The sequence below is a fragment of the Taudactylus pleione genome, unplaced genomic scaffold (assembly GCF_031769625.1).
Source record: "Taudactylus pleione unplaced genomic scaffold, aTauple2 ptg000186l, whole genome shotgun sequence".
Classification (NCBI taxonomy): Eukaryota; Metazoa; Chordata; class Amphibia; order Anura; family Myobatrachidae; genus Taudactylus; species Taudactylus pleione.
The window spans coordinates 6,584,012-6,607,110 of NW_028284588.1; the positions used below are offsets into that span (position 1 = coordinate 6,584,012).

Genomic DNA, 23,099 nt, shown 5'->3' on the forward strand with positions numbered 1-23,099 from the left:
AGGGTTTGGGCTCCACGTGCAAGTGAACGCCACCGATTTGCCTCTACAAGTTAACAGAAACAAGCGGTTATGAGAGATTGCCCTTGTAGGCGTTAATCAGTTAGTGTACAATACTGAAATACCCATTTATTCTGTTATACCATATTCAATATACTTGCAGAAAATTTATATTTAAGTGTTTTTTTTACAATCTGCTTTAGAGATGTGTACCTATATTTTTTTTTTTTTTTTTAAAGTAGCATTTTATTAAGAAACATGAGCTAATTTTAGAACAGTATACCTGTAACAAATACAGAAGACCAAACAAATAATGAATAAAAACAATTTAAAGTAAAAATAGATCTTTGGGAATTAATGAAAATGGTAGCTCAAAACACTATATATAACATGAGCCGAAAATGTATAAGTCCTAATTATTTAATTTTTGCAATTACATTAGAAGCTTACAGTAAGTTCATAAATAATGGTCCTTTTTCATTAGAGGTAGATTTTAAAGGCTACTGAGCCTGTTACAAATTCATTGACTTGTCACAAAATGAAGATGTGCGTTTCAACAAAATTTCTTCATATTGCATCTGGGAAAGAAGACCCTCCGTAACAGTTTTGCTCTCTTCAAATTTTGGCAGCACAACTGCGATGTAACCTTCGGTTGATGGCTGATATGAGAGAAGAAAAAAATGCTTTTACTGATGCAGCAGCAATAACTAATACAATATAACCAACTACCTCATACAAACCCTGTATGCTTATAATGAAAAACAAAAACAGAAACTTTTACATTATTATACAAGTGTAGAGCTGACAATGTAGATTGGGGGATATCTTGCACACAGTGAAGACTGATGGATAGGAGGGCATCTTGCACACAGTGAAGACAATAAATTGGTAAATTATACTTAGTGGCTAATTGGATTGACTCCTTATTGTCCTATATACTCGTGGGTGAGAGTCATCGCGGCAACATCCTCACTTTACAGCAGCCCGAACTTGCTCCCAAAAAATTGTGTGAATTCGGGATGAAAGCGGGCTGCGAGATGAGCGAGATAAGGTGTTGTCACTAGCCATATAGCACAAACAGGATAGGTGTAAGAGGACACATCTGCACCCTGTAGCGCAGATAAGTATACTTATAAAAAAAAAAAAAAAAAATGGAGACAATATGGACCGTAAATCCGTCTAGACTCTATAACAATCCGTCCTCCAAAACGGAGTGTCCATGTGAGAGGAGCTGTAGTAAGGGAGGCTAGCTAAAGGACTAAGTGGTCTATGTACTAAGCCTTGGAGAGATAAAGTGGACAGAGAAAGTATCAACCAATCAGCTCCTGTCACTTTACAGGCAGCGTTTGAAAAAATGAGTTATGGTAAGAACTTACCTTAACTCTTCCTTCGAAGTCCATATGGAGACCTTGGGGTGTAGGTGATGGAACTGAATCAGGGCACCATGCAGTTAAAGCCTTTAGCTCCCAGAATGCACTGGGTCCACTCTCCCTATACCCCACCCCCGAGACAGAGGCTCCTCAGTTCGTAATAAACCAAAAGCTGGAGGATTAGAGAGAAGGAAGGCTGGTACACTCAAGAAATCACATTCTCACAAAGATGGAGACTGAAAACCGGTGACCAGCAACATAGCCCATATGAAGCCAGGTGCGTCAGGGCGGGTGCCCTGTGGACTTCGAAGAAAGATTTAACAAAGGTAAGTTCTTATCACTCATTTTCTTCAGAGTCCATAGGGCTCCACAGGGAGACCTCGGGGATGTCCCAAAGCAGTCCTATTAAGGGTGGGGGGATGCGCCTGCGCTGAGAGGAGAATCCGGCACCCAAAGGAAACATCCTGAGAGGCAAAAAGGTATCAAATGCATAGAACCTTAGAAAGGTATGGACAGAAGACCACTTGGCCGCCTTACACAGCTGAATAGCCGAGGCTCCACGGCAAGCTGCCCATGAGGGACCCACAGACCGAGTGGAATGAGCCTCAACAGAAGCCAGAACAGGAAGTCAGGTCTGTGTGTAGGCCTCTGAGATAGTCATATGAAGCCATCTAGCCAATGTTTGTTTATTGGCTGGCCATCCTTTCTTGTGAAATCCATAGAGCACAAATAAGAGTCCAATTTCCGGAAGGAACTGGTACGGTCCACAAATTTTTAGGGCAAGACCACATCCAATGAGGCCTCACCTACCGAGGGCTCTGGTGATTGAAAGGCCGGCGCTATAAATTTCTGCATTAATGTGGAAACTAGAAACAACTTTAGGAAGGAACTCAGGACGAGTGCGAAGCACAGCCCTGTCCTGGTGAAAAAGACACACAGAGGATAAAACCTCACAAAGGCACTAATGTGACTTTAAATAACCACAGTTCTCCACAATAAATTGCTGTGAATATATTCCCACAAAAATTCCTGTGATTAAACGGTAGCAGCTACTAACAGATAAGGAGCTGAGCCTTACCTAATGTAGTTACAACAGAACAAAATGCATCAAAAGGAAAGAGCGATGACCATAAACAATTACAGAGTTTAATATTAGCGACAAATAACCATGATAAATAGAAGTATAAAGATAATAATATCAGCTGATCACAATAAATAAAAGTTTAAAAAACAGTATAGCATAATATAAAAATACCGTATAATGTTAGTCACTTGTACAGTATCTGTACATGTATTTAACCATAATTCAATAATATTTTCCCTTCTAAAGCAGTGGTGATTAAACATATAATCTATGTCGATTTTATTTATTGCGATCAGCTGATATTAACTTTATACTGCTATTTATCATGGTTATTTGTTGCTAATATTAAACTGTGTAATTGTTTATGGTCAGCGGTCTTTCCTTTTGATGCATTCTGTCCTGGTGAAATATTAGGAAGCGGGAGCGCCAGGAAAGCACCCCCAATTCCGACACTCAGAAGCAATCGCCAGAAGGAGGCTTAGCTGTTAACCACTTAAGCTCTATCAAATCTAGTGGTTCAAATGGAGGATCGAAGAACTTCTGCCAAATCCCAAGGAGCCACTGGGGAGAGAAGGAGGTTGAATCCGGAGGAAGGAGCAATTCTACAATGGAACCATACTGACAGTGCAGAAACATGCACTTTCAGCGAGGCCAAGTGAAGTCCAAGGTCCAATCCAGCTTGAAGGAAGGCCAGGACTCTGGAGATCTGAAACACCTGGGGGTCGGTATTCCGGGGACGACACCACTGAAAATATGTATGCCACACTCTGTGGTAGCTCCAAGCAGAAGCTGGCTTGCGCGCTCTAAATATCGTGTTAATGACAGAGCTAGAGAATCCTTTTTACCTTAGGAGGGATGTCTCAAGAGCCACGCCGTCAAGGACCCTGGGACAACAGGTCCAGACATTGAGCCAGCCGGAGTATCGATGGAGAGACTCCGAAGATCTGTGCAGACCGGTCACTGCGCCCCTGCCCCGGAGACTGGCGCTCGTTGTTAGGAGAACCCAGTCCTGGATCCAAAAGGGACAACCCTTGGTTAGATGAGACCTCAGTAGCCACCAAGAGAGAGACAGACACACCTCTGGAGAGAGCACTATTGTCTGAGCTTTCATCCTGTGGGCAATCCGTTCCATCTGGAGAGGATCAGACCTGGAATGAAACTGAGCATATTCCATGTCGAAGGTGGACACCATGGATCCCAGAACCTGCATTGCCGAGTGTATTGACCACTGGCGACATCTGCGTATCCTTAGTTGTAATGTGGAGATCTTGTCCGAAGTCAGAAAAATTCTCTGCTGTTGAGAGTCCAGGAGCGCCCCCAGATGAATCATCCTCCGTGAGGGATTCAGGGAGGACTTCTTCCAATTGATTAACCACGCGTGCGACTGTAGGAAGGCGATTGTCGGCGAAGCACTTCTGGAGAACCTGCCAACAGAAGGAGGTCATCCAGGTATGGTAGTAGCCAGGCGAAAACTTATCCCCATATTCAATTCCAAAGACTTCTCGCCAGTGCGGAAAGTCAATGCATTGGAATAGGCGAAAAGAATTTGCCTATGAAAGCGGTCGAAAAAGAGTGCAAACTTGCGGGAAGCACCCTGCACCCTTGGGACAGCCCCCCAAAGGTAAACGGTCCAAAAAAAGTTTTAAAAAAAAAAAAACTAAAAAAAAACACTCCAAACAAGTACTTTCAATTTGGGGGCAAAAAAACAAACACACAAAGTTGGGGGACAAATTTAAAAACTAGACTCCAGGGGGGGTCCCCAAGTATGCCCCAGGAGTTTTTAAGATTGCAAGTGATTGTGGCAGGTGGATTTTTTGAGTTTTTTAAAACTTCACATTAGCAACTTCAAAATATGCTAGCACCCACTTATGCAAAGACGCTAACAGCAAGCTGTTGTAGAACCCCCCCCCCCTCAGAATAGCTTTGTTAGGGGTACTAGAATACCACTATAGGATATCACTATGTTAGGGCAGTTTTCGTGTAGTCCCCATTTTTGACAATACTTTTTTCGCCAGGTCCGAATTCCCCGGGTGCTGTTTTCGCTGATTTCTAATTCAATACGGGGCTAAGCGTGCTATTTTTTCGCATGGAAGAGCGGCGATGACGGCGAAAACTACGGCATGTGAAAAGTACGGGACTTTTCGCACCTAATTGAATATGCCCCTTATTCTCCACCTCTTGCAAAGGGGAGTCTGGGTTAGAGGTGTCAACTACTTCTCCATCATCAGATGACATCTCATACTAGCTGAGTGGATTGAAATTACACTACAGGACGCTTCGCTGGCCGTACAGGTTTCTCATTCTGCAACATGGTCTGAATGGCCATAGGAGGAAGCTGCCAGACATTGCACTGAAGTAGAGAAAACATCCACCCATGGTAATCCCGGTGAGGGAATGACAGCCTGCTGTGACACAGGAGGGGGCTGCATAATGAGCGGTAGTCCCTGTGAGGGAATTACAGGCTGCTGTGGTAGCCCCATATGAGGGAAAGCAGCCGGGAACGCTGCTATGGAGGCCAGTATCTGTGAAAAGACAGCCCGATGGGGCTCTTGTACGGATGTCGGGGGGGTTGAGCAACGCGGTGGGTTATAACATCTCACACAACCCATCCTGAACCAAATCCTCTTCACTGAAAACTGCATTACATAATCAGCATTGCAGAATGGGTGCAGAAACGTGTTCATTACCCTTGTCTGAGATCTCTGCAGGGTAAAACACAATATGGAACTGGTACAATGCAAATATGAGTATGTACAAATAAGTAGCAGGGAAGCAACATTCTGGTCCTGTCTTATGCTTGAGAAAGCTGCAGGGACCTGCTGCCTAAAAATGGCACAGTGTAGCACGCAACTGTATGTGACTGACCTCACAAATATTGTTTCTATAAATTAGGTTATTTATGAACCACCCTAACACCACCTGTATTAGGGCATGAGAGAAAGGGTATAGCCATATGCTGACAGTAGAGAAAAGAGACAGACAGGCAGCACTAGCACAAGTCACATACACTGCAGGTTACTGCAAATTGGCAGTATATTCAACCACCCAGTATCAGTGTCTGGTAGGAAATAGCGCTACATACGCTGACCATGGGGAGAGGTATGTAGGGGGACCGGACCACACGTTGTAATGGGAGAGCTGCGACTGCACCATGAAGAAAGTGGCCGCTGGAGACCTCAAAGGGGGCATGACAGGAGGAGGAGGAGGAGGAGAACAGCTCAGAGAAGCCAAACCTCAGAGGAAAGGCAAATATCAAAGGAATAATCGAAGCGCTACACTGTGCAGTGTGTATTGAACACAGAGCAATGCTCTAATAAGTTAAATCCAATTGTATATGTCAAATGATGTAACAGTCCAACGGAGAAATGTTTTAAAGCATATCAATGTTTACTGCATCAAAAACTTAAAATAATACAGAACTCGTGTCATAGATAAAAAAACAACAAATACTCATCCTCGCTGATGAGATGATTGTTGTGGATGAGTGATACTAATAAACAAATATCAGTCACAAATTATAAATGGATGACATTAGATGCTGGTGATAATGATCCAATATATAGAAAGTGACCACGGCGGGTCGCAAGGTGTAAATGAAATATACCAAACTGAGAACAAGGCACCCCCAGTTGGATGCAACTAACAGTCTCAATCGTTGCAGCGGCGTCCAGCTGGTTGATGAGTTACGGGTAGGTGCCCCGGGGGTGTCTTCCCAGAGAGGGAGTACGGCTACACACTCTGGTTGCTGGGGAGCAGGTCCTGGAAGTGACTGCCGGCTGGCCGTGTGTGTGGGCGCGGGCGTGCAGGCCGGGTGATCCAGCCGTCCACCCGCGTCACGGGACACGGAGGAATCCTGCACGTCTAACAGGAGGGGACACGGCAGCGAGAGCTCCAGTGAGCCTGACGACATTGCTGCGCCCCTCCAGTGGACAGGACACTTACCTCCCTCAGTTTCTACCTGGCGGCCGCTCCTCCTCCTTGCCGGCTTCCTCCTTCCTTCGGATTACGTCTGAGGTGTGTGCAGTCCGGAAGGGGCCGTATGACTGCCTCGTAACGTGATGGAATAGCAGGTCTCACTGGTGTATTAAACAGCTGGAGACGCGTGCCTGTTTACAGGCTGTAAGTGATTGTCCTCCAACATGTTTCGGCTTCCGCCTTTATCAAGGAGTGCTTGTGGATTGTCACTGCTGTCTATTTATTGCTTGATTGAGAGACAGCAGGTGTGTTACAAGTCAATTAGTATAATTAGACATGGGCTAAGTACTTGATTGTCACATTGTAGCGTTGATGTTAAACTCCATGACTTGCAGGGATATTGTTAGGTATCCATACTATAAATAAATGAGAAGCTTAAGGAAAAATAAATAAAATAAAAATATGTATAATGATACTAATAATATTAATATAAACCCATAAATAAATGAAAAATGAATAAACGAACAAATGAACTGACATTATCACCACGAATGATGTCATCCATTAGAAATTCTATTTATATGTCAACGTTAGTACATGAAAAAATGCATGGATTTCAGGAGGTGCTATGTTGTCCTAAGTTGTACCCACTAACCGTGTCCTATAACTATACTTCGATTAATACCATCAATGCTGATATTAATAGTGCCCTAATATACATGTACAGAGGTATATCATATTATTGAGAAAAAAAAGAGGAAAGGCGCCCGGAGCTGAGGGGAGGAGCCACTTAAACAGGGAAGCCGTCTCCCCTGGCCGATTATTAACCCCAGGGACGCTTGTCCCTGGTGGTCTAATGGATCGCGATGGCTGGTGCCTGCGTCCACACTCAGACCGGAGGTATCGACTACCATAACACGCGGGTCACCGCAAACGGCGACCCCACCTTACCTGTCCCCTAAAGTCCTGTTGCAGTCTGGGTCCTCTCCGGGGGCCCTGGCTAGCGTTGACCCCCGGAATGCCCGCCGAGATCCCCAGATCGGTACTGGCGTCGCGGCAGCGCAGACGGACCTCGGACAGTCTGCTGCTGCGCGCTCAAGATGAAGTAAAATTAAACTAACATAGCAAGCTTAAGGGCTGCCTTACGCAGCCCCTTGCGTAATGGTGACCCAACTTTGGCCGAGCACCAACGAAACTGAGGTGCCTCTGGCTCGGGGTATAGGGAGAGTGGACCCAGCGCATCCTGGGAGCTGAAAGCTTTAACTGTGTGGATTCATTTCCATCACCTACACCCCAAAGGGTCTCCCTGTGGAGCCCTATGGACCCTGAAGAAGAAATTACAGTTACTAGCCGATGGGTTGGCACTTTAGACTACTTTAAGTCTTCTATGTCAGAGAAGGAAGTAACAAAATAGCACACATACTTCATCAATCTGGGCTTCATAGGAGGGTGGCAAGAAGAAGGCAAGTGGTGAAAAACTCACATCAAAGCCGGGCAGCAGTTTGTTCAAAGACAATGTTGGAATCATGATTATATGGAGGCAGATTCTATGGTCTAATGAAACCAAACTTGAACTCTTCAGACACAATGTTCAGCGCTATACTTCCCGAAACCCTAACACATCACAGTGAAACATCCATCATGTTATGCAGTAGGGAACGGAAAGCTAAAAAAAAAATAGGCCAGAGCAAAGTACTGAAAAACCCTACTGCCTACAAGAGCACTTGGACCTAGAAGATTTATCTTCTAACATACCAATGATGCAAAGTATATAGCAAAAGCCATTCGATTGGTTTAAACATAGTTTAATGTCTTGAAGTAGCAAAGTCAAAGGCCAGATTTCATTCTAATTGACCATCTGTGGCAACATTACTGTCCATCAACGATCACCATACAACCTGATGGAGCCTCAGCAATTGTACCAAGAAGAATGGACTCAAAGTCCAATGTCTAGATGGGCATAACAGACACTTACCCAAGTGCAATTAATTCAGTTTTTCATTCCTAATTATGACAAATGGCTTGATTTAAAAAAGATCATTATTTTTGGCACCTTATAAAGTACTTGGTAATAGTTTCAAGTTTTAACATAGCAAAACAGGAAAAAGCAGAGGGAATTTATAGCCATTGAATGTATTGTATCTGCAACACCACGCGTTTATGTGCATTGAATTAGCTCATGTGCAAGTTACACCTACAATTTGATCATTTTGCTATTTTTGATAATTTGCCAAAACAGTGTCCAAGTCACAATGCAATGTGATTAGGACGCACCAACAGGCTCTGCTGATCAATTTGATATGCAACACTTGTATATCAGAGTATGACTGAGTCTCTGAATATGTTTATAATCTGTATACAATGTAGCGGCCGCAGCTTTTTTCATTCCAAGTTCTGTTGTGGTTCATTTACAAACTCAGATGCACAGAAATATACGGGTCACATATCAAATTAAGTCCTAGTCGCACTGCATTGCGACAAAGATGCATTTTTGGCAAAAAACGTTGCCCAACGGTAGAAGAGTAGAACATGACATGGTGGCTCACTCACGCCAGACAAGTCACGCTCCATGGGGTATTGGGGCTAGATTATGAGGACACATCTGTACACAGAATTATCCTTTATACCAGTAATTTAACATCCAGCAATCGCTTACTCACATCCAATAGAGAGGAACCAGGAGCTGTCAGTAGAGGTTGTGTTCAAAGCAAAACAGGACAAATATACACAGGGGGATTACACCAACATGATGCAGAAAAGCTTATTACACCAATACAAGTTAGACAATGAAAGCAGAGTGTGGTGTTGATTAAGAGTTGCTACACATACAGTTATGTCCATGTGGTAGGAATACAGAATATAGTTGCTGGAACCCATATTGTTGTGTGATTTTATAAATGTATAAAAGGTAATAGATATCTGTGCCAGACATTAGTAAGGATAGTTAGGTTGAAATGTATACGTATATACATTGCACAGGGAGAATCAAAGGACAGGACAAAGTTCAAGGTTTAAGTTAAGCAAATAGTGTCTTATTGTGTCCAGATATGTGGCCATATATTATTAATCCTGGGTCAACAGTGTCTACCTGAGTACATACACTACACCCCTCAAATAGTTAATGTCCAACATACATAATTGAGGCAGCAGTGCCCCCTACTGTCTATTCTTTCCTCTTTCTTTTACTTATATTTCCTAACATGACCTTTGTACTTGTTAACCTGCTTATGCATGGGGGTGCCTTCCTATATAAGAGGTAACCTGTCAGTATACAGTTAGCCTTTTTGTCTATGCTTGATGTATGAGATCCCAAGCTCCAAGGTGCTGGAGGAAGAGACTCCTGGGAATGAAGCCATCTAAGTTTTAAGTAGAACTGACAAGCAAGTTAAGTATTCTTTCCTTTACTGTGTAATAAATGTCTTTTTAACATATATTACTTGTGTGGCTTGATTAACTCTTTGTATTCAAGAATCGTATTCTCGTTCCACCGAGAACACGTTAAATTACTTGGTGCACCTTATAAATCATTACATGTGCAATAACTTGATTTACACAGAGGGGCTGATTCGTAGGTTGATGCACTGCCGATGTCGGACGTAGCGGAATGATTTTTTGCTACTGTGAACGTGTCCAAGTTTCCCTGCGCACGTGTCCAGATAGCATGCGTACAGTCGGAGTTGCGTTTGAGGTGCACGGGAGACGCACGGACTCAGAAATGTTGTGAAAATGCTTTCGGCGATGCTGGACGGTGACAAAAGATGGCTTAGTGCACGCACAGAGATGGTCCGACTTATGGGAGTGTTGCGGGCATGTCTGTGAAAGCGGTTTCATACTCCCTCACATAGGAGACCATACTCTGATGGAGAAACTGCTGGTGCAAGTTTCATTGATGCAAACAATGGTGTGTCTAATGCGTCTTGCAGCGTGTATGGACACAAAATGGGCGTCTCAGACCTTGCACACTCAGAGGCATGGATGTACACCAGGGAAGGACATTTGCCGCATTTACATAAGCACATAGCCAGCACAGTCTCTGCATCACCTCTGAATCAGCCCCAAAGTGAGTTGTGCCACAGTTGCATGGTGAGAGTGGTGATACAGAAACACGGCCAGCACTACTGCTTATTATAGAGATGATATGAAAGGTGTGGCAATGGATTACGGTAATCAGGGGTGTGATCATTACCTTTTCTTTCAAAAGTTGAGGATTTTGAAGAATATTTTCATTTACTTCTAGTAGCCGACCCCTAATACAACTAAAGACGGGGAACACAAAACAAAGCATACATGTTTTTGACCAAGTTAATTACATAAATGCAAAGACAAGCTGACTTCTACCAAATGTCAGGAGAAAATTTATTCAACTGGTACTAAATAATGGTCTGGAATTTAAGATGTCACTTCGTTATACATTATGTTTTGTTTTTTTATACATTTTTCTGGCTTTTTTAATCCAGGTTTATTCTTGCCTGCTGGTCTCAAGTATGATTAATCTTTTAATATACATGCATGGAGCAAGATATACAATTTATAATGTCGATGTTTTATGAAAAGCGAAAAAAACAAACAAAAAAAACAAAACAAAACACTAAATTAAAATGTACCTGTAAATTGTATACTCCTCACCATCACAGCAAGTTATTCTACATAAAGGAGCAAACTCTGTTAGGAACTGAGCTCCCTGAATTAAAAAGAAATAAAAGAAATGGGTAGTAAGGGACATTTGATAAAAACTATTTGACTTTCCATAACTTTTTAGGCCCAGAAAGCTGTAGCTACTGTATGTATGTTTACATATATTCCAACAAGCATACAAATTAGAAATAAGTGGATTTTTTTTACTTCGAATGTTATAAGAGGTACAAGCAAATAAAATATTTTGAGACTGCAAGAGAAAATTGCTACACAGTCATGGACAATATAATTCCCACTTACAGTAAGTCTCCCCATCTCTCCAATATACCAACCCTATATGTGAACTTTACACATTTTTGCAATAGCAAAAGTATACCATATTTATAAAGTATTTTACAAGGAAGAAATACAATTAGAGTTGCCTCTCATTTTCAGTATGTCCTGTATACATCATATAGAATTATGATGTAGTTACAGACAAAACGCATTGTTGATAATGAATCTCCAATTTCAAACAGATACTAAGGTAAATTGCATTACCACCTTTGGAATTAAGAGTCAAAGAAAAAAAAAAACAACACAGAAAACTTACATATAACCCTATATTTATTGGGGGAAATGCATTGATAAGAATACAAAAAAAATAAAAAAATACTAACATTTTGGTTCTAACAAGCGATTCTTTTTTCACTCTTCTCTGATGAGCACTATGGTGGTTTATTAACTGCTGTTTGTAGAATGCATTGTTAAAACTACCTTTAATCATTGCTTAGGTCAGTCTGAATGACCTTTCACGTACCAACATGTTACAAGGAATATGGACATGAAATTATCGCTAACCTAGGTGTCTTGAACCAGGCTACATGAATAAATGTTTCCATACAGGCTGCAATATTAACAGTTAATTAGGCCATCTTAGGAGATACCAAATGAGAAAATGTGCCTTTGAAACAGGCTCAGCTTTGAACAGATGAAGGAAGACTTGGCATAACCCACCTTCATAGGTAAGATACAACTACAACTGGGATATACCACTACTGCGAAGATTTCTGTTGCTAACGACCTGGAGATGGATTTTTAATCTCCAACCAAATATTCTCAACTGAACTGATAATGTGAAGCCCTTATCCTTCCAGTGTGTACTGGTTTCATATCTTAATTGGGACTGATTAAGTTTAAATTTCTTCAATATTCTGTAAAATGAAAAAAAGCGAACATACATCTTTTTTTGCGCAGAATGGGAGTTTAAAATATAATTTATTAATACATTATCCACATATATACTAGCTGTATTGAGGAGAGGGAAAAAAAAAAAAAAAAGGAAAGTTGCATATACTCACCCTTTTAGACTTTCCTGACACTTTGTTCTGCAGCCTGCTGCAATTGCTACTGATTTGGTAACTAATACTAGAAATACTTTTCCCATTTTCAAGAACAGGGTGACATTCTGCCAGTGTAATGACACAGATTCTAAAGAGTAAGAAAAAATGAAGAGCAAAAAAAATAGGAAAGTAGTACTAAACAATTATTCACATAAATACCACCGGGGGTGGGGGGGGGGGTGTACACACTGTGTATTATATACACATCTCTTCTACTGTTCGTTATTAAAATATAATCTGTCTTGATCCTACACTCCAGTTTAAAAGTTATTGTTATATGTAAACGTTGGGCGTGGGGCCCCCAGAGTTGCTCTAGCTGGGCCTTTTTCAGGGCATTACCACTTAATTCACAGATATTGTTTGTCTATTATTTGTGTAATTTTAACTCTCTCATTATATTAACACTTATTGATTTATCTTTACACATCTATACTTTACACTTCAATATCACCTTTTTTCCCTATTTCGTGTGATGCCCTGGGGATGGTCTTTGGCTGGATTCTTTTGGGGCTCCCTGCACCTCGGACGTGAACCCCATAATGTTAGGGACGCCAGTATAGAGGAGCCTTGACGTTGGCCCGGCGCTTATTCATATATTTGCAAATGTATGTAACCAATACCTCTGAATTTCTAGTATTATGTAAGTTTCAAGTATTTTTGTTGATATTGCTGCAGTGTGCTGGAGGGAATATCCCGTTTTTTTCTGTAGGCTTTGCTATACAGACAGTGCAGTCAGCAAATGCTGATGACTAATTAAACACATCAGAGGCCAAAAACCTTGTATATTCTGTATAATTATTAATGGTTGTATGGTGCATCTGGTCTTGCTCTTTTTTTTTTTTCAATGTAATCTAGCAAAGTAGTTTTGCTGCTTCCAGTTTTTTTTTTTATGCATCTGTACTTAAGGGTTGAGAAGCACTGATCTAGACATTTTTCATGAACTGGATATCGGCCATTTTTAAAATCTTATTATACATCATAAATATATATTTTCTAAATAATTCTGATGTACAAGTTACATATTACAAGTTGAGTCTCCCATATCCAAAATGCTTGGGACCAGGGGTATTTTGGAATAATTGCATGCCATAATGAAATATCTTGGGAATAGGACCCAACTATACACACAGAATGCATTTACGTTATGTGTTATATGCACCTTATACACACAGCCTGCAGGTAATTTTATACAATATTTTCAATAATTGTGGCTCAAGCAAAGTTTGTGTACAGAAATTAAATTCATTTATGCTTCATATACAACTTATACACACAGCCTAGTGGTCATTTTATACAATATTTTTAATAATTTGTGCCTTAGACAAAGTTTGTGTACACTGAACCATCAAAAATCAAAGGTTTCATTATCTCAGTCATGCCAAAATTATTCCGTATTTCGGAATATTTGGATATGGGAGACTCAACCTGTATATATAAAATGGTAAAGAATCTGAGATTAAAGAATCCACAGATGTCTCATCTCAGTAAGACGAGTGGCCATGACTGAATCAGACAAAACAAAATCCAACATTCATGACAGAGTAGCAAGCTGGACACCACACCATACCACTGTGCTATGTGTTCAGTCAGATACTTTTATAGGATTTGCCTTTGATTTAAGATCTGACAACATTCATATTAGTGAAAAATATGCAAAGAATTGATTTAATTGAGATGTCAAATATGTTAACATTAAATTTTCCTTTGAATACTTAAATTACCGATTTGAATGCTGCAATACACAGAAGTCTTCATGTTGCTTTCCCTTTACATCTGAAAGACAAATTATCAATTAATATAAAACCTGTCTGTGGTAGAACTAATGATCAGAAGATAATGACAGCGTTTCTCTGTACTTCCTATTATTCTATCACCGTCAGTTGTAGTGTTAATCGCACATCTGCATCTGCGGTGCCTTTGGTATGTGACCACATTATTTTTTATTTAAATAGTGTGGTCACATACCTGGATCCAAATCAGGCAGAGCAATGCCCATATTGTTGAGTGTCAGTGTAGGGATTGACTAGAAGGGGAGACCGTGATGTGGTTGGTCAGCTTGAAAAATTATTGCAATATTTTGGAACCAACATTCCCTGAATTTAAATATATTGCACTTTGGAATTCACAACAAGCATACAATTAACTTTTAAAGTATTTTCTCAGTATTGTACAAAAACAGAATCAAGGAAAGGTAGTTTATTTTGTTATAATTTAACCCAATTTTCTTGAATGCATGTAAAATCTCTATCTATGCTACTAAATTGACCTATATTGTATTACATGTATTCCCGGTCCAGTGGTTCTCTAGTCACTGCAGTAGGAGGCACACACCACCTGGCTCCCACTGCATATACCACATTCAGGACAGCTTAGTTCCCTCCCCTCCTGTAGCCTGACCCCCCCCCCCCCCCCCAGTAGCTTAAACCTAACCCTCCCCCTAGTGCAGGGCTTGACACATTTTTCTGAAATCTAGGAGCCAGGATGTAAGTGTAGGAGCCAGACCGCAGTCCCCCCCAAAAAAATTACGTGAGTGAAGAGCACAGCTCTGTGTGTTATGCATCGTTTATACACACTATACTAGTCCACAAAATGGTCACAGTTGAATGGATACAGTAAAAATGGAGGCCCCCTCACTGCTCTGCACAGCTCCCCCCACCCTCCAGTAATAACAGACCACATTTCACATAAAATAATGGTGCCAGAAAGTGCAACAAAAAACCCCTCCCCTCGTGGTCACACCACTATCCCTCTGAAGCCGCTCCGCAATCCATGACCACGCATAGACCCTACTATCGGAGAGCTCTATGCAGCCGGGACGTACAGGAGGTTCATCGTAGACTGGGACAGACAGCAGGGATCAGAGCAGGTCAGGATGGAGAAGAGTCGTCAGTGCAGGCCGGGACGGACAGAGGCACAGCAGGTGACACTCAGCACATGCACTCCTGTGCATGATATGAACACCGCAATACTATAGGCACGAATCTCTGCCGGAGCTGATGAGGATCTGCTTCCTCCCTCACTGCAAAATCTAGTAGCCAGGCAGCAAAATCTGGTAGCCATGGTGACCTGGCCCTCAGGATTTGTCGAGCCCTGTCCTAGTGCCTAAACCCACTACTTACCATCGGGGTGCCGGCAAACTGGATTCAGGCACCGGCATCCCAGCAGCCGGTATTTAAACTACATCCAGTTCTACCATTATGCACGGAATATAGGAATGGCAAAGATGGCACTTCCTTTATTATTTAGACCACCACAGACCAGATGGGGGGTCTCAAATGCTCTTGCACAGGGTTTCCAGAATATGGACCCCAGGGCACTCTAACAGTGAATGTTTTTCATATCTCCTTGGACTACACTGGTTGCCCTGAGGACTGGATTCAGGAAAGACTACTTTAGCAGAGGGATGTTAATCTGTAGGAATGGGGCCCATGCTATTTTGGACAAGTCTTACCTCCTCTAAGAAAGGCACAAGTTATGTGCTGATCAAGCTAGGAAACCTTTAATGTAACTCAGGAACTTGGCTTCTGCAGGGGAGACAGTGGGCCTCCCCTATCAGACTGGTTAGGTCCAGATCTTGACCCTATCTTTTTACAGAGGGAAACAACTTAAAAAAATAATACATTTTGAAACACTATTGCTGTGCAAAATTTTCCATTCTACTCAAACAATTTGGCATTTCTATATGCCTAATGGAAATGTTTTGCGATACATGTGTAGTAATACACTATAGGAAGATAGCACTTAATAGAAAATAGATAACAAAACTCACCTCTAACTGCCATCCCCCTTTGTCTCTACAGTAGGTTGAGTACTGTACAGCTTTGGCTTGAAGCTACCATTGTTGAGGCACGATAGGATATCATTGGGGATGGAGACACCTTATTAACTTAGCATAAAACTATATTTTCAAAGAACGCTTTCAATTATGTATAGCAAACGCATCACTGCCCTTGGTATAATTATGCACAAAAATTGATTAAGGTTAGGGTGTCCTAAACAAATTTTTATGCAGTGTTTAGAAGTCAAGTTAAATGCCTTTAAACTCCATGGATGTTAGATGTGCCTCATTCTTCTCAGTACTGGAAATATAGCTGCTGCATTGCTGACAGACAACATACTAGGGCAGTGGTTCTAAAACATGGTCCTCAGGACCCCAAACAGTGCACATTTTCCAGGTCACCCAGCAGGTGAATAAGAGGAATTTTTTTGCAAAGGGCCAAAAAAGGGAGAATAAAGACAAATATGCCTTGGTTGGGGCACTCTTTAGAGAAAATTAACTACTCTTTATGTATAACATATAGATAAATAAAATGAAGCTAAAACTTAACATTTAATACAGAACCTAAAATAAATTCTCTCCTAAGGGTAACTTACAGAAATAAACAATACTATATTAGAAAATACTAAATCACTAAATAGAAAGGTCAAAAAATGATAAATAGGCAATTCAGGACCAATCAAAAAGGTGAATAATTAATACTTTAAACCTTGTATGAAGACAAAGTGGGTATAAATCCCCAATAAGTCACAGATTAAAGATAACAACATACAAGTACGTATCACGGTAAATGGATATATGTTACAATAATTGTAACAAAAAGGGCGAAAATATGGATATGACGGATCTCAGTCTCTATTTGTTAAACAAAAATCACAAAAGGATAACTAACACATCCATGAATGAGACCAAAAATATAGGGCTTAAATGCATTCATAATCACTATACTGCAACCAAACTGGTAGAAATTGGTAAGGAAAAAATAAGTCCTTGTAACAAAATTAAACAGGTACTGAGAAATTTAGACAATTATGTAAGATTAAAGCAGAAGAGTTGTATGAAAACTAATATAACAAACAAAATAAAGAAATTATGTACGTGATACACAATATAAGATTAAATACAATAATCTATCAATGTACCGAGAAAAATAAGGTTTGAAATGTCAAACTGTAAATTAAAAAAATAATGATAAATAAATGAAGATCATATAATAGCATACTAAATGCAAGTTATCCCAGAGGATACATTCAGTAATATGCACAATGGATATGAAATATCTAAAAAGATCTTAATACAGTAATGCTTAAACCTGCAAGTAAATAATGAAATGTGAAAATCATACAATAATATGCAAATTGTCACAAATGACATGCATCGTTATATGACATTTGGAATAGAGATATTTGTAAAGCACTGATGAAAGAAGTAAAGTCTGGGGTATAGAAAACTTGATGTCACTTCTACTTTCCCCTGTCTAAATCAAACAGGGGATGAGAGAGTGCTCTCAACGTATTAGCCCAGATGAAACAACAGACAGCGCTTCTGCTGTCTGAGAAAAAGCCACGTGTCTCTCCCGTGACCAAAAGGGCATTGCAGGGGGAGTCAACTGCTAGGGACTCAGATGAGAGAGCGCTCAGAGAGAGATAAAAGTACCTGAAGGTAAGTGGAAAAACGAGGCTGCAGTGCGGTGTGTGTATAGGAGATCCGACTGCTGTCTGCAGCGGTGGAAGGATGCGCATTTCGCCGACAGGGCTTGGTCACCTGATCAGGAGTTGTTCTAGTTTGCTGTGAAATAAAGGACACTTGCCCAATCACAAAGCTGTGTCCAAAGGTGGCAGCAGAATTAGCCAATCGTAAGACTGATATGGGGCAGCCAATCAGAACAGCCACAGAGGTCCGGAGAGAGGAAGAAAAATTAACATATGTAAACAAACATACGGCTTCCTATTAAATGGTCATGAAAACGCCGGGGAGAATGCACATTATTAAAAAACAGAGATGAGAGGAAAAAAGACATGGGGAAGGAAGAGAAAATTAATGACAATTGTGAATACATATAAAGTTTGCTAGTTACTAATAGAGCCAGGATCGATGTACATTAATAAGGACAACGTAGGGGGACAGAGCTCAGGGGATAATAGAACAGTAATAATGAAGAATTGATTGCATATTTAGGACAAAATATCTGGTATCATTCATTTTATACAAAGCCAATAAGGTCCAAACAGAATAGACAGAAAAAAATATGGGGTGAATAGGCAAAAATAAATTGAATATAATAATAGATAAACCCATAAAGCAAAAGGCAGATCAAAGTACCAAAGGTAAGAGGGCAAGCTATAAGAAATGCTGAAGTAAAGAGATAGTGTTGGTCATTAAAATTAAAAAGATTAAAAATATATAATACACAATAATAATATGTGAGAGACAATTATAATGAAACAAAGGCTTATACAATAATAATTAAAGAATAATAAAAAATCTAATTTAAATAAAGATATGAACATAATAAGATAGGAAATATATAGAGAGAAGTTAAAATGGCCAGAAAAGACAGTAATTGGGAGATAATACCAGGCATATATATGCAGATAAATAAAAAAGGTAAATAACCCAGGGGAGAAAAAAGAAGAAAAGAAAAAAAAAGAGAAATGAAAAAAAGAAAGAAAAAGGGAAAACAAGGAAAGAGTATAGGTAAAACTAATGAACTAAAATAGTGTTTAGTGAGTGCATGAATGTCATAATAGACATATTAAATGATTGGAGTGACCGATAAAGTGTTATGAGTATGTGTGTAAGCCTGATATAAAAATCAGGAGGGAGAGTGAAATAAATAGTGAAGTGTATAATATGATATGAATAAAGGATATATAGAAGGATTAAGGAAAAGAGTTCCCTATCTTGATCTAGATGGTGGAAAGTGAGGTGTAGGTGAAACAGAGAAGAAAAATGTGAAAATAAATAATTGGGGTGTGACTATCACGAGTGAATGTGAAAAAAAAGTAAGGAATGGACAAGAAAGTGAAAATGAAGATTGAGAGTGTGAAGGAGAGAGAAATTAAAGAATGAGAGTAGATTAACTGATAAAAATGATTGTATATGAAAATAGGAACTAGAACAGGAAAATGCATAATCATATAGAGTTAAGGAGAAAGGATAAATGAATGGTAAATGCATAAAAGATATGGATCATTCTGTGAGAAATACACCATAATTAATATTTTTATTGTAGCCATTGGGCATTAAGGTCCCTAAACGGAAAATCCATTCACTCTCTTTCTTTTGAAGGGTCTTATTCAGATCTCCTCCCCTTAAGCCAAGTTTGATTTTTTTTCTAGACAGAAAACTTTGAGATCATTTATCCGTCCAGAGTGTTTACGATGAAAATGTCTGGCCACAGTTGTTAGTTGTTTAATTTTTTTAATATCTTTGTCAGCATTATGTATATTGCCTAAATGTTCCAAAGTCCTGACTTTCATCATCCTTGCCGTCATGCCTATGTACCTTTTGTCACATGGACAAGTAATGCAGTAGATGACATTTGTGGTTCTACAATTGAAAAACTCCTTAATCTCAATTCTTTGGCCAAATTTGTCAGTGATCATATCCACATTAGCAACATGCGAGTATATTTTACACATGCCACATGGATGGCTGGGAACAGTAGTGGGTATTTTATTTGGATGTATGGTAAGATGACTTCTAACTAGGTGATCTTTAAGGTTAGGTGCCCTCCGCCAACTCATATTGACTCTTTCTTCCAGACTAGCAGCTAGATCATTATCCGATAATAGGATATGCCAGTGTTTCTGTAATGAGTCTTGGGCTTCTTTCCAGTTGTTACAGAAGTCACCTATAAATCTGATTACATTGGTTTTATTTTTGGAGGGTTTTCAGCAAAGATCAACGTTTCTCTCTGAGTTTTTAGAATTTCATGCCGAGCTTTTTTAATTGATCTTTTTCTGTATCCTCTCTCTTGCAGTCTGCAAGAGTGACGAAAAGGGGACGCGTCTTATAGACACGCCACCTTTTCAATGACCACGCCCTCTTTTTGACGCGCGAACAAAGGTGCCCTCTCTGACTCCGGCGTCCTGCCTGTCGCCAGAGTGAACACTAGATTCTGAATTCCAGGAAAGCAATACTAGTACTGCTACTATTACACATAAGTTTCAAGTTGACGGTGTTATTGTTAAGATGTTCAACAAAGCGATCAAGTTCATCCTTGGATGCATCCCAGATCATTAGGATGTCGGCAATAGCAACTAATGATATGTCGGGTATGATTTTCATTACAATCTTGAAACACGTGCTCTCGCTCCCAACATCCTGAAAAGATTTGCGTATGTGGGTGCGCAAGCTGCCCCCATCGCTGTTCCTCTTGTCTGGATGTGGAAACGGTTGTTAAAGGTGAAATAATTATAATGTATTACAAATTCCAGGAGTTCCAAAATAAATTCCTGGAAGTCCCCCAATCCTTCCATGCTAAGAAAATATCTTACAGCTTGAATGCCTAAGTCATGAATAATATATAAAGATTCTACATCCAAACTGACAAGAAGGTGAGTATTGTCCAGGGTGATGTCATGTATTTTTCGGAGGACATCGGTTTTGTCCTTCATGTATGATGGAAGGCTTAGGACATGTTGTCGTAAGTGAACATCCAGAAAAACACTGGCCTTTTCCAATAGTCCTCCATTGCCTGACACTATTGGCCTCCCAGGTGGATTCTCTAAGTTCTTATGGACCTTAGGTAGGAGGTTAAATGTCGGGATTCTTGGGTATGATACCCACAGATAATCATACTCCATTTTCTTGATCGTACCATTAAGAAAGGCCCTATCAATGATCGTGTTTTGAAGTTTTCCGTAGGATCAAATAAGGTAGTCTGGTAGCAAGAGACATCTTGTAATTGTCTATTGGCCTCTTTGACATATTGTTTAAGTGGCCAAATCACAATGATGGTAATTAATGACGTGGTAATTAAATCTGATGATTTAATTACCACGTCATCCTAGTTCTTGATTTGTTCCAAAGCTTGTCTGTGTGAAAAAGATTATGATTTGGTTTACGTTGTCGTTGAGGTTTATAAATGTTATCAAAGTCACGAGATAAGAGTCTAAAAAAAGACGCCAACTTCAGGGCATAAGGTCTCAGAAGGAAAGAAAGTGGAACGTTTCTTACATATAGGTCTCAGGTGGGAAGATTGTGACGTGGTTTCTTGGTCTAATTCTATCAAGGCTGCAAGGGCCTCTTGCTCCAAATGTGAGATATTGTCAATATCTGTGCTCAAGGCCATCTCTTCAGATCTATCCTGTTTGGATTTATGAAACTTAGGCCCTGATGCAGAGCCGCTCGCTCTGAATCAGGGCCGGCCTTTTTATTTTTTTTTAGAACGGCCTCCTGGCCGCTCGCATAGCTGTGGGTGACCACCCACAGCTATAGCGAGCGCCAGGAAGATGGTCGCGATGGTCAAGACCATCGCAACCATCGGGCATGTGACGAGACCCTTGTGGTAGGGTCTCGTTGCCGCAAGCCCCAGAGAGCTTTCGGCTGGGCAGCCACCCCCGCCCCCCCCGGACCGCAGACCAAAGGGGGCGTGCTGTCACTCATCATCGACAGCACGCCCCCTTTGCTGCGAGACCCGGAGCGACGGATTGCCCGTCGCTATCCGGGTCTCGTGCATGCGCACTACGGAGCCGGCTCCATCGTGCGCTTGCGCTCTGGGCCACCATTGACCCGGTTGCGAGCACCCAGTGCTTGTGACCGGGTCTGAATCAGGCCCTTAGTTAGTAGGAGTTTCCTACTAAAGAGTCTTAAGTTTGTTTCCAATTTAAACCTATCATCAAATTGATGGGTAGGGGAAAAAGAAAAACCTTTACTCAGGACACGATTCTGGGCAGTATTGAGGGTTTGTTCGGACAAGTTAATGATCTTGAGAGATGATGTTGAAATATTTACTTCTTATTTGTCCTTGTGGAATATCGACTCAGGGATTGAGTCTCCTATCTTTCTCTTCCTCTTGCCACCCCGCCTCATTTTGAATGTGCGGTGCGTCCACGGGTGCCCCTGGTTTCTTCTAAAAAAAAAAAATAGGAAAGTGTGAAGGATTGTCACCTCTATGGGCAGATTGATTTTTGAAGTGAGAATTTGATTCTCCAAAATCATCAGTATCAGAAATATCAGTTTCAGATGAAGACGGTGTGAGATCTAACGGTCCAATATTGTTTTTTTTCTTAAAAGGTTTGTTCCAACGAAAGATATTACCTGTTGCGAAATCGTGTTAGTCTCTGTTAAATTTATTCCATTTACGGTCAATTATTGTCTTGTCATATTCTTCTAGTTCTTTTTTAATTTTGTTGAATTTTGGAATGTTGGGTTTTGTTCCCACTGTTCTAATAATTGACCTAATCTCTCAACCTCTCTGGTACATTCTTCTAAGATCAGATGGTCATGTTTAATTAATATCCCCATTAAATCGTGGGAACATTTAAGTAAGGTACTTTCCCATTCTTTACGTAAATTTTCAGTACAAAGTTCAAATGTGGGTAAGAGTTTAGGCCGTAGGCCTCTGGGCATAATTTTTTGTTTGACATCATTTTCCAGGCTGATCACATCCCAATTAATACGGGTTTGTTTTTGTAAAGTCCGTTTTAACATAATGAGATCATCCTTCCAACCTAGAGTCATCTAATAATTATAAACTTATGATAGACCTTAATGTTGGTAATTCTTTATTCCAAATACAATATTTCACTAGCAATTATTTACAAGTTAATATGTAAACCTGTGCGGACTCTAACCCTTTTTGTACACCCAGCAGGTGCACAGGTGTATTCAATAATTAATGAAACATTTTAAAAGATCCACAGGTGGAGCTAATTATTTCACTTGTGATTCTGTGTGGAGACATAGAAAACATGCACTGTTGGGAGTCC

General features: G+C 40.4%; 1 protein-coding gene across 2 annotated transcripts in view; it reads right to left on the reverse strand.

The window, feature by feature from the left end:
* Positions 1–272: 272 nt before the first annotated feature.
* ABITRAM (actin binding transcription modulator) overlaps positions 273–23,099 on the reverse strand; it is a 36,978-nt gene continuing 14,151 nt past the window's right edge. Inside the window, exons 3-7 of one of the 2 annotated variants that reach the window (XM_088476292.1) lie at positions 14,105–14,156; positions 12,342–12,471; positions 10,971–11,047; positions 10,553–10,622; positions 273–656 (exon numbers count right to left, since the gene is read on the reverse strand). In XM_088476292.1, the coding sequence (XP_088332418.1) occupies positions 510–656; positions 10,553–10,622; positions 10,971–11,047; positions 12,342–12,471; positions 14,105–14,156 (476 nt within the window). In that variant the 3' untranslated portion in view covers positions 273–509. The remainder of the gene's footprint in view (positions 657–10,552; positions 10,623–10,970; positions 11,048–12,341; positions 12,472–14,104; positions 14,157–23,099) is intronic. The other variant, XM_088476291.1, reaches the window with a different exon arrangement.